This window comes from Benincasa hispida, chromosome 3, assembly GCF_009727055.1.
Source record: "Benincasa hispida cultivar B227 chromosome 3, ASM972705v1, whole genome shotgun sequence".
NCBI classification, from domain to species: Eukaryota; Viridiplantae; Streptophyta; class Magnoliopsida; order Cucurbitales; family Cucurbitaceae; genus Benincasa; species Benincasa hispida.
Window position 1 is genome coordinate 20,406,914 of NC_052351.1, and position 12,280 is coordinate 20,419,193.

The window sequence follows — 12,280 nt, forward strand, 5'->3', positions numbered from 1 at the left end:
AACACTAGTCATTGCAAATTGTAAACCATAAGAACTAAATTATTACTTATCAAAGTTTGGACATTAATCTATCAATACAAACTAAAATGCATGGCCCGAAGTTTTTTTTTTAATTTAATGAGAAAATCACATTATGGATAATGTATGACCTCTCTTAACTATGCCCATGCTAATCTATCTTGTAATTTGACCTTTTTTTTTCTTTTTTTTTTTTTTGGTGAACATCATCGTATAGAGAGGAAAAAGAATAGGAATGGGCCATAGAGAGGAAAAAGGAAAAAGAGGAATAAATAGAGAGAAAGATATATATGATAAATGAGACGAAGTGGTGTAGGTGCAAACAACATGGACCGAATTAGACCGAATTTTTGACATGTTAAGCACAACAAAGAATAAACAAACAAACAAACAAAAAAGAAACAAGGCCCATTCCATGAAATAGAATAGAAATAGAATAATATTAAGAATAGCAAGAGGGAGGGAAGTGGCTAAGAGAAAGTGGAAAATAAGTAGCTTCTTGGTTTAAAATGGCTTTAAAATGATATGAAAGGGCAGATGTCTATTGTAGAAGCCAAGCCACAAAGAAACAACCCTTTTGCTTCAAGGCCATAATTAATCCCCCATTTGGCGCTATGCTGCTTCTGCTGCTTATCACGCCCCTTCAACTCCACCAAAACTCTTTCACACATTTTATCAAACACCTTGTGGGCCTTTTTTTATCTCTCTCAATTCTCGTCCGATCTCACTCCATAAAATTTTAAAAAAAAAAACAAAACAAAAGGCAAGTGTGTGTATGTGTGTGTGTGTGTTGTGAGTGAATATCTGTTTCGCGTCCTTTGTGTTTTGATTGCGATGGATTTGTGTGTATTCAAATTTTAGAGGTTGAAGCAAAAAATGAGGGAATTGGAATATGGCCATTGGGAAGAATTGGGGTTGGAGAAGAAAACAAAGTGGGCCAATTTGTAGCACTGCTTTCGGAATTGAGTGGCTCCAAATTTTATAACTTGCAAATTTCTAATCTAACAAATATTTAATGTTCCACTCTTTTTGCCATTCTCGCCTAAAAGCTCCCGTCATCTTGGGCACACATATCCTGCTAATGATATTATCTTCTTTCTTTTCTTTTCATATTGTTAGGTTCTTTTCAATTTCAACCCAATAACAAATATAATTTAAACGAGATTCCAACTTTCGGATAAAATACCATATCTTAATAATCTCATATATTCAATTCATCTTTCTTTATATAATATTCAATTAACTTTCAGATTATATTGTGTCTTGTTTTGTCTCTAATTTATATATTTATTTCTTTCATGTTATTAACATGTATAGTTAACAAATCTTGATTAAATCTCTTTATTAACTTTCTCAAATATGGTAAACGTAATGTAGCTTTATTGAGGGAGAAAAAAAAGGCAATTTGAACAATTAAATAAATATATGAACTTTGAATAAACATATAAACAATTAAAAAAAACAGACGAATCAAATTCCCTTTACGTTTTAAATTTATTTGTGGTGAGACCCATACTTCACAATAATATTATAATAATTATTATACTAAATTATATTTGACATGTGTTTGTATAATTAATCTATAAATCATAAACACCAAGTTTAATGCCTTATCTCCTAATTGAATTTGTTTATTAATTGGAGCGTAGTTTAGAAGATAAAGACATCCAATAACATTAAAAATTTGTCAAAAAAAAAAAAAAAAAACTTTTTACCTTATAAAATTAGCATCTTTTTCAAAAAATTTTAAAAAAAAATTTTCTCGATCCATTTCAAGCAAGATCAACCACGAGATTTTAGTTTAAAAAAATCAATTTTTTTTCAATTCATCAATTATTCGGATCTTTTTCAATACACCTTATCATATTAAATATCGAGATTGGGAGGGGTGTTCATGGTTTTGATTGGGTGGAAAGACTTTTTAGACCTAACCTAATTATTCGGATTGTTATTAAAAAATTAACCCAACCCAACTATGAAGTTGGTTCGGGTTAATCGGGTCATTTATTTAAAATTTTGTTCTAAAAAGAAGCAAAATGTAAATATTGAAAAATCTAATTTAATTATTTTCATATATTGAATTAAGATTAACAACTCAATTTCAATTTATATAGTGAAATTTTTTTTCTAAAGTACAAAAAAAACTACATTTAAGAGTTGTTACATAATAAATTATTCAAAAAATATTGGAATTAAATAAAATTAAAATCAATATATGTATAAACAATCGTGTTATAAGTAACAAAAACAATATATTTTAAAATTAATAATAAATTCAGGTTGGTTCGGGTTGGTTTGGATTATATTAGGTGAACCCATGAATCAACCCAACCCATAAAATTTTCATTTATTTGAACCCAACCCAACCCAAACCGTACGGGTTAGGTTGGGTTGATCGATTTTTTCGGGTCATTGAATTTTTTGAACACCCCTACTTAGATTATGTGCATCTCGGGATTAATCTCGAACAAAATAACACTGAGATTCTATATATTTGAACTTTCTCGATGAAATTTCGGACACAATTAAGACCGAAGTTCATGTATTTAAGTTTACTCAGTAAAATCTCGAACACAATTAATACCAAGATTCTATATATATTCCAACTCTTACTCAATTTTTCACAAATTTTGATCTTTCCCAAAATTTAAAAATGTTGAATCAATTTGAAAAATCTATTTTGATAATTAGAAAACTCATTTTGAATTTTAGAAATTCATATAATTGTGAAAATATAAATTATGCTAAAGATTTGAAATATTACGTAATAATTTGATATAATATTTAGTAAACATAATCGAATTTGGAGAAAATTTTAAAATAATATAAGATTTTAATAACAAATGTAATCAAGTAAATATAAGATTCATTACTTCATTAATTAATTCAAAATATATGTACCGAGTGTCAACGATGCAAAGCGGGTCTAAAAAGGGGGGAAATGTGAGGTAGCCATATGAATAACTTCACCAATTTGATTCTTTTAGAATATAATATATACATTGAATAAATAAAGTTATTGTTTGAAGGAGTGGAAAACTCTAGTAAATAATTTTTACCGTATTGTCTTTTTAAGGATAATTAAATTAATTTCAAATTTTATGTATGAATACAATTTTTTTATATCTTTCTAATAAAGTTGTGGCAATTTTATTCGAAGATTCAAATAATACAATAAAAAATGTTAAATAGTAACTTTTATCTTCTAACTTCTAAAAGGCAGATCATATCAATTACTACAAAGCTAAGTTCATTTTGAAATATAATTAGAGTTTAGTTTTTATGGCTTAATAAAACTCTCGTAAATAACTTTTAATGTGAACTATTTATGAAATTTTCTCAAAATATAAGAACTAAATTCTAACTTCTAAAATAGAATAAAAATCTAACTTTTTTTTAAATGGTAGGGATTAAATTAGTAATTTCACTTGAAAAGGGAAAAAAAATTAAGGGTGTGTTTGCATTACATTTTTAAGTATTTAATTTAAAAAATAAGTAATTTTACAAGAAATTAGAGTACTTGACAACTACTCAAGATAATATTCAAATGTAATTTAATCAATTTTTAAAAAAATATTTTTTTTCTCAAATCAATACAGTTTAAGAGGCTGAAATCCATAATTTTAAGATAGGGATAAAGATAGAATAAGAAAAAGAAAAAAAAAATGCATTTCACGTCTGGCTCAAAAATGAAAATGAAAATGAAAGATAATTTATTATTCCAACTACACCTTTCTATTTAAGGTAGGAGATACCCTTTTGAGAAACCTATCTTTATCAAGTTGTCATAATTATCCCAATGCCTAATAGATTTGAGTACAAATTCCATTATCTTGGAGCCCTAATAGATGGAAGACAAAGAAAAAAGTGCTCCAAATTCACAAGTTTTCTATAAACAACTTATCTTTTGCCTGCCCAAAAGAAGAAGAAGAAGAAGAAAAAACACTTAATTTTTGTCCTCTAAATCCTAAATAGAGGTCCCTTGTTGTTGATGGCGCTATTACTTTTATAGATGTAGTTTGGCCAAATTTTATCAATAATTCAGGTCTCTTGTTGATATTTTATCTATAAAAGTCTAAAGTTGGCTTGTTATGTTGAACTATAAAAGATATATTTATTCATAAATTATCATATTTTTAAAAGCTAAAATCAAGAAAGATAGACTCCTATTAAAGATTAGATATGTTTGGTAAGCAATTTGAAAACAAAACTTTAAAAACAAAAAAAATCAATCGTATTTCATGTTTTCAAATATGTGTTTGATAGTAGATTCATAAATTAAATGATTGTACAAAATGTGTTTGATAATATATTTATAAACCATATAACTTATTATAAATATTATGTTGAAATAAGCTATTATTAATTAATTTATAAACTTAATTTATGTTTTAAAAAATTGCATAATTATTATTTTGTCATAATATATTTCTTAATTTAACATATTAACATGAAATGCAATATCTGTTAATATTCTAATATTTTTTTAATAATTCTAAATTTTAAATTTTCAAACTCAAAATCGGAATACATTGAAAAATATAAAAATGATATTTTCATAATTTAAACTATTTTGATCACATAAGCTGAAAACAATTTTCGAAAATATAATCTAAATTGCCTACAAAATGTATATACGTTGAATTCAATAAATTTAAAAATATAAAATATAATTCGAATTATCAACCAAACAAGTTCGTACTTAAGAGTAGATTGATAATGATTTTTTACATGTAAAAAATATTTTGTGTGTAAAAAATACTTTTTAAATATTTTGAAAACCCATTACATCAACAAATTTAGATCTTTCAGTACGCCTTTTTTTTAAAAAAAAAAGGAAATTTATCCGAGCGATTTCATATTTTAATCCCGAGATGAACAAAGTCTTAAACTCATTTCTTTAAACCGCATAAGTACACAGTATATACACAACAAAATGATAACCAGCAATAGAATTTGAATAGTAAATGATGACAAATTAATTAAAAAAATAGTTGAAATCTAATTTTTAAGCTTCATTTAATAACTATTTTATTTTTTATTTTTTATTTTTGTTTTTGAAAATTAAATCTATAACTACTACTTCCATTTTCAAATTCTTCATTTGTCATCTATTTTTTATCAATAATTAAAAAAATCAAACCAAAATTTGACGATTAAAAAAAATAACTTTTAAAAATTTGTTTTTATTTTTAAAAATTGATTAAGAATTCAATCATTATATTGAGTAAAGATGTAAATTATGATAAAAAAAATATGAAAGAAATATGTTTAATTTTAAAAAATAAAATAATTATCAAACTAGGTAAACATAAATGGAAATAAATATGAAAATCTAAAAATAGAAATCTCATGAATTAAAATAAAATTAAAAGTATCAAAAGTAGTGCAGAACCAAGAAACCCAACCATCATTCCTTTATATAATATGGTCAGTATACCTTTTTCGATATAATTATTCCTATCTTTACTATTACGATGTAATGATGTAGAAGTTCACACAAATTCAAAATCTCTCCCCTCTTCAAGATTTGAAAAGAAAAAAAAAAATCACATCTTATTGATAAAATAAAACAAACAAAAATATTAGGTTAAGTATAATTTTATTATGTAACAATTTAGTCATTGAGAATCCTTGCATAAATAAATTGATGAACTAATTAGAAACTTAATATTTTTATAAAATATAGAGTCTACATCATACCATAATAAAAATTGACACCAAATTTTGATAAAACTTTTTTACATTAGAGACCAAATTATTATAAATTTGAAAGTATAAGGACTGAATTGTTACAAGATAAAATTTATGGACTAAATTGTTATAAAATTAAAAATTTAGGGAACAAATTGTTACCAAATGAAGTTTAAAGATTAAATTGTTGCTTTCGGAAAAAATAATTTTTAACTAAAATATTATCAAAATTGAGAAATAAATCTAGAAAACAAAAAGAAGTGTTGTCAATTATTATGAATACAAATAATAATATTAAATTTAGGGGGAAGGAAAAAAAGAAAAAAAAAACATTTGAGTAAATGAAAAATGGTGGTTGGGGGCAGGGAGGTAATAAAGTAATGTGTGGGCTTTTAATAAAATGGAAATGATGAGTCAGATATTAGACCTACGAAGAAGGGGTCGTCTCGTCAATTGAATTTTGCTGATTATTTTATTTTTGAACAAATTAAAATAAATAAATAAATAAAAATGTGGGGTTGGAGTTGGACATGGTTGCGTCGTTGCACCAGGAAGCTTGGAGTTTGTCTTTATTGTCCAAATTCAGTGGGAGAAACTAAAGCCACCGTCACAGACCAATCACCGCACGGACTCCTTTACCCAAATAAATATCTTTTTTTAATTAAAACACCACACCACACCCAGTTTGGTGTTTTCCACGTCACATCTTTCCAACTTGCGAATAATTTTGCTGGCCACCCATTTCTTTTCTTCTTTTCTTCTTCTTTTTTTCCCTTTATTTTTTTTCTATATGTCATTTCTCCTCTTTAATTTTCCTTTTCCATTTCTCATATATGGATGCTTCTTCATCTTTTAATTTCAATGCAATTTTCTAGCATCATTAAAGTACAGACGGGTTTTTATCTTTTCTGTTTTATTCTTCTGTTTTTAACATCATTTTTTACTAAGTCAAATCAACATCTGAATTTTATGCTGATGCTTATTGATTTTTTCAGAATTGTCATTTTAACATTTGAGAAAAAAAATCAACATATTTAGTTGTAGAAGAAAAGTACCATTATGAAAATATTTTTGAATTATTTTAGTTAGAGTAAGCATCATATGGTTGTTTTTTATTTTCCCTTAAAAGTGTTTGTAGAAAGGATTTTATATTTCAAAATAAATCACATTATGAATTTTTTTTTATATTATTATATAATTTAAATTTTTAATTATAAGAAAATGTTAACTTGAATATAACTCTCAACAAATTTATGTATATATCATTTGATGAAGATGTCAAAAATGTGAATACAGTGAACCTCACACTCAGTAGAATTAAAATAGAAAAATAAATTATATAATAAATAAGAAGTATAAAATGGTATTGAAAGGGAGAAATTATTATTTTTTTTTTTATAAAGAAAAACAGTGGAAAATATGGGAAAGAAAATAAGTAAAATGGAGTGGGGAGTCGGGGGGCAGGGGGCATTTGTACTACCATTTAAGAGTATAGCATATGCGTACATATATACATATTTTTTATTATTATTCTTATTATTATTTTGAAAATAATGTATTTCTATTTATATATATTAAAACAATAAAAATGTTAAATGAAGAAAAAAAGGAAAAAAGAAAATTAATTGTGATTGTGAGGTAGTAGTAGGGTGGGACCAGTAGAACAAGTGGGCGAGTGGATGCTGAGGTGGCGTGGGGTCCACAGTGTTTGACGAGGGGAAAGAATGTCTGGTGGGGACCACTGCAAAATGCGGCGACTCCCCCATTAGCTTTACTTTAGGTAGCCTCAATCCCATCCCCCCAAACACTTCGCCTCCACTCGCTGGCATCCCTTTTCCCCCCATCCCTTGGGTATATCATAAATCTTAATTATTTATATATATACACACAAATACCAATCTTCGTTTTTTTGGGGGGACAAATTTCAAATTTTTCCTTAAAAATATAGTGATGGTTATAACTATACTATTAATTTTTTATTTTAAAAATTAATCTCTCAAACTTATATAAATAATAAAATTAGACATTCAAATTAACTTATATAATGGTAAAAAATGTAACAATTATATAAGTTTGAGAGTTCAATCTTTTATTTAAGTGTTCAATTTCTCCAACTTTTGTAAGTTTATGGTCCAATTTTTTTCATTTAGTTGTCCAAATTCTATTTTTAAATTTTTTTTTATAAGTTTTAAGGTCAAGCTTTATCAATTGTATGAGCTTAAATACTTAAAAAAATTTCCTCTTATTTTAAATAACTTGTTTTCTTACTATAGTAATAGCATTTATTCAACCCATGTTTACTTTTAAAATTAAAGCCCCCAATCTCTAAAGATGTATTACATTCTAATACCTACAATAAACTATGGGTGAGGAACTAAAGAAAAGGTTAAAAAACGAGTATTATAAGGTGAAGGTTAAGAGTGGGTTGGAATTGGAAAATGAAAGTGACGCAGAAACTGCAAGTAGGAGGAGGGCCCCAGCCCACTATAAATTATTATTTTGAAAAAAGAAAACAATCTTCTGTTTTAATTAATTAAAAATAAATAATTAATTATCTCCCAAAGTTGTGCCATTCCCTTACGTCTCTTTGCGTTCTCCAAAAGCCGCTTCTCTCTCTCATCATCATTCCTTCTTTCCTACCAAAGCTTTTGGAGCCCAACCTCTGTCCTCAACTCTGGATAACCCTTCATTTCTTTTTCCACTTACCATTTTAATATTACTATCTTTCCCATTCCCCCCACGCGCCTCTCTAACTTATCCATCAACCCCACCCTCACGTCACCCCCTCTCTTACCATGTATTGTGTTAGTCCATGTCATGTGCGAGTTTTTTTTTTTAAGAGAAATATATCGATTTATACTCTACATTTTAAATATCAATTTATGTTCTAAATTTAAACTTTAGAGATATGATAACTCAGAATTGATGCAACCAAAGTTTAGACTTGCAAATATCATAAAATAAAATCTCATTTCATCACAATTTATGATTTTTTTAACCTAACTTCCTATAAACTTCCACATTAACTTGTGAATGTTGAGGCGTCCTTGAGTTCTTTAATCTAAATGTGTGATGAGATGCGGTACGGCATGTCGTTGAGTTGGGGGTGCCGGCCGCAAGTATTGACCCGCATGCGGAAATTTCGATGTTATCGACCGAAGTGTATATATATTGTTACGTACATGAAGATTTGTTGGGGTTTCGAGGGAGAGCGGATTAACAAACAAAAATCTTGAAATGCCAAAATGGATTATATATTTTTTTTTTATTTATTATTATTTGAATTTTATTGAGTCACGCAGTCACCACAGCTAAATTACAAAATGGGAAAATAAGCAACAAAAAGGACCACCGACAGACGCTCATTTCTCACTCCTTTGGCTCCTCTCTTTACCCTGGACGCAGGAGTGAAATCCTGTACCGGTGGAATCCATATTACAATTACAATCAACAAAACTCGCCAGAATCTATTCCCGGTCACTTCACTTCCGGGTTTCTTCCTTACATTAAACCCACAAAATTTCTAAAAAAATTCGCCTAATTAAGGTTTGGCTTTACAGCTGTGAACCTCTGATTCACAGTAACAAGCCAAGCGTGTGTTGGAAAAATCTGTTCTTAGACGAACAAATTCAGAAGCTTTCGCTGAGCGGAAGCTTCTTCGGGATAATAGTGATGTTGATGATGATCACCAAAGCCGCTTTCCAAGCACGTTGTGGTCTCGGATTCCTCGGAATTCATGGACGGAGTAGCGGCGCGTAGGATTGATTTGGCTGGAAAAGTAGGCGTCAAGCGGAGATCTAGGTCGTTTAGTTGGTGCTTGGTGGATGATTCCTCGGATCGCTTGCGTTTCGGTGAGAGCCTGGATCGGGAGTTGGAGAATCGAGAATTAGGATAAGAATCTCGAATCTTCCACATGTCGGTACAGCCTACTTCAGCCTCGGAAGTGTCGTCGGAGGCCAGATTAGGGGAACCACCAGCAAGGAAATCGTTGATCGGCCGTAACGTGCCGCCTCGTAAGACGGTGTCGACGGCGGCCTGACAAACGTGCCAGTTTCCAGTCCAGAGAAGGCCAACAGCGCCGTTGACGGGATTGACGGTGCGTCCGCAGGCTTCGAACAACAAAGACTGAAACAAAGCTGAATACAAGAGAAGGAAGAATTAAATAAAGCCATGAAAGTCGAAAAATGAGAAAAATGAGAAAAATGAGAAAACGGGGAAGAAGAAAAGAGAACATACAAGGTCGCTGAGATTCAGGGACGGCGGAGATGAAGGACATAAGTCCGGCGCGGCCAAAGAACTTAGCAACGAAGACAGTAGCGTGACCTTGAGCTTCGGCGGTGTCGATCCACTGCAAACAAGGGCGAAGAATACAGGATTCGCTACAGCCCTTTCGAAGAACACGGCAACCGTTGCAACTCATGGTTGTGGAATGGAAATGGGGTATGGCATGGAAAAAGAAGGAAACCGGAAGAGAAGAAGGAAGGTGAGAGCAATCGGGGAAAGAGGGAAAGAGGGGGGAATATATAAGAAGGGAAGGGGGGGAATTAACTGTGGTTAAGGTTGGGTTAGTTAGAACGTGAGACGCGACGCCAGAGCGCGTGGTTATAATGAAAAACACTTTTCTTGCTTTCTTTTGGGATGAGATTCCAAAGACTTGGGTGCTAGCGGCTCCGTGTCTCCGCGGATGGCCGCTCCTCCACCGTTGGATTGCCCCTTTTTATTTTTTTAAATTTTATTTTGTGGATATTGCTTTGCTTCTTTTGTTAATGCGTTTGTTCCTCTCATGCCTGTATGGACAATCTCTAAAATATCTTATTATTATTATTATTTTCTTCTCTTAAATATTTAATATTTGTGTATGTGCTCTTTCGAGGGAAAACGAACCTCCATATATTATGGCCTCTACGGTTGGACTCCGTTTTTAGGGGTAGATATGTTGGAATTATTTTAATTTTTTAGTTATATAATATTATAAACTGTTTAGTGATGTTTGTGCAAATACTTCTTAAAATTAGCTATAACTAATTTTAATAAAACTTTCAATTTTTTTAAAAAAAATTAAAAGTCTCAACTTTTGATTATGCATCTCATACGTACATTAAATTTTTAATTGTGTAAATAATATGCAAATTTCCTTTTTTTTTTTTTTTTTTTTTTTATAAAAAAAAGTAATCTACAAATTAGGTCAATACCAAATGGGGTATAAAGATGTAGCTCTTAAATTAATATATTTTTTATACCATTTTTTCCCTATAAGAATGCTTGTAAAAGTCTGTTTTGAAGTGGAGTGGGGAAAATATAATTTAAAGTAAACCCTAATATTTTTTTTGAATTTGTTGATTTCTTTCAAAAGTGCAGTTAATTTCGTCCTTTCTGGATGAAACCAACCAACTAGTTAGATACTATAATTTCAATTTCAAGTGCAAATAACTTGTCATCTTATTTTAATGGTAGTGTTAAATCAACTTTCACAGTTCGATTAGTTAAGATAAATATTATTTGCTAAACAAATAAATATTTGAACCTATTACCCCATATTTAGTGAATTCAAAAAATAAATATATGGCCAAATCCTAGCACCTTAAAAAAATACAATTTTCATTCAGTACAAATTAGACTCAATTAGTGTTGTGACATCTCGAGTTTCCAGAAAATTTAGGATAATTATCTCGAATTATTAAATTTCAGTTTTCTTTAATTTAAGTAATTTCGGATTTAATTGAGATAATTCTAAAGCCTCATTGATTAATTTGAACTTAAAGACTCAAGAGATTGAATTAATTATCTTCAAAAAATTAGATTTTACTTCCATTTGATTTTAGAGACCATTGATTTATTTGGTTTTAATTAACATGGATGTGTTAATTAAGAAGGTAGAGGAGAAGAGTTTGGAATTATGAAAGGGTTTAAATTGGAATTGGAATCCAAGAAGGATTTGGAACTTTGGAATGGGATTTTATTAAGGAAAAGGGAAAAAGTTTTTTTAAAAATATATTTATATAAAATTAAGTGTCTAGGGTTTGAGATTTAAGCTTCGTTAAGAGTGCGAACATAAAATTAAAATTAAAAAAAAAAAAAAAAAAAAAAAAAAAAAAAAAAAGAAAAAGAAATCTTCTTCTCGCATGAAGAACCTCAGTCGTGTCGTCTGCTCGACTTCTTCGCCAACCGCCAGAGCACGTTGCGGTCGCCATCGATCCCCCAGCCACGCGGACATCTCCTCACGCCAGTTTCAAGCCGAATGCGCGCGGTACCAATTCGGATTCATCTCCTCACGCAAGGTACCTCGTCGCTCCAGTCCGCAGGCCGAGCATCTCAGCCATTACCGCGCTAGATCCGGCATCCTCACCGTCTAGCCACCACCGGGCCATGCGTCGTTAGCCCCTTTGCTCGCCAGATTGTTGGATTTGTTGAGTAAGGCCTCTTTTCTTCAAGATTTCATGATTTTCTTTTGAAATCTTGGTTAGTTTTGGATGTCTATCAAGTTTTGGCACGAGTTTTGATGTTACCCATATTGTTTCGGAGGTTAGATAGAAATTTCAAGGTGTTTAAGGTTGCGGCCCAACAAATT

At 30.0% G+C, this 12,280-nt stretch overlaps 1 protein-coding gene across 1 annotated transcript; it reads right to left on the reverse strand.

Moving 5' to 3' along the window:
• Positions 1 to 8,944: 8,944 nt before the first annotated feature.
• Positions 8,945 to 10,216, reverse strand: LOC120072665 (LOB domain-containing protein 37-like). Its single transcript, XM_039025102.1, has 2 exons — positions 9,949 to 10,216; positions 8,945 to 9,848 (listed from the first exon to the last, which is right to left on the reverse strand). Exons 1-2 carry the CDS (start codon positions 10,130 to 10,132, stop codon positions 9,328 to 9,330), a joined length of 705 nt encoding a protein of 234 aa, XP_038881030.1. The 5' UTR covers positions 10,133 to 10,216; the 3' UTR covers positions 8,945 to 9,327.
• Between the last annotated feature and the right edge of the window lie 2,064 nt (positions 10,217 to 12,280).

Excerpts from the sequence above, each read along its gene's own strand:
- LOC120072665 (XM_039025102.1), bottom strand. The coding sequence starts at position 10,132 with ATGAGTTGCAACGGTTGCCGTGTTCTTCGAAAGGGCTGTAGCGAATCC. Across the intron at positions 9,849-9,948 it reads CCCTGAATCTCAGCGACCTT|CTTTGTTTCAGTCTTTGTTG; the intron begins GTATGTTCTCTT and ends TCTTGTATTCAG.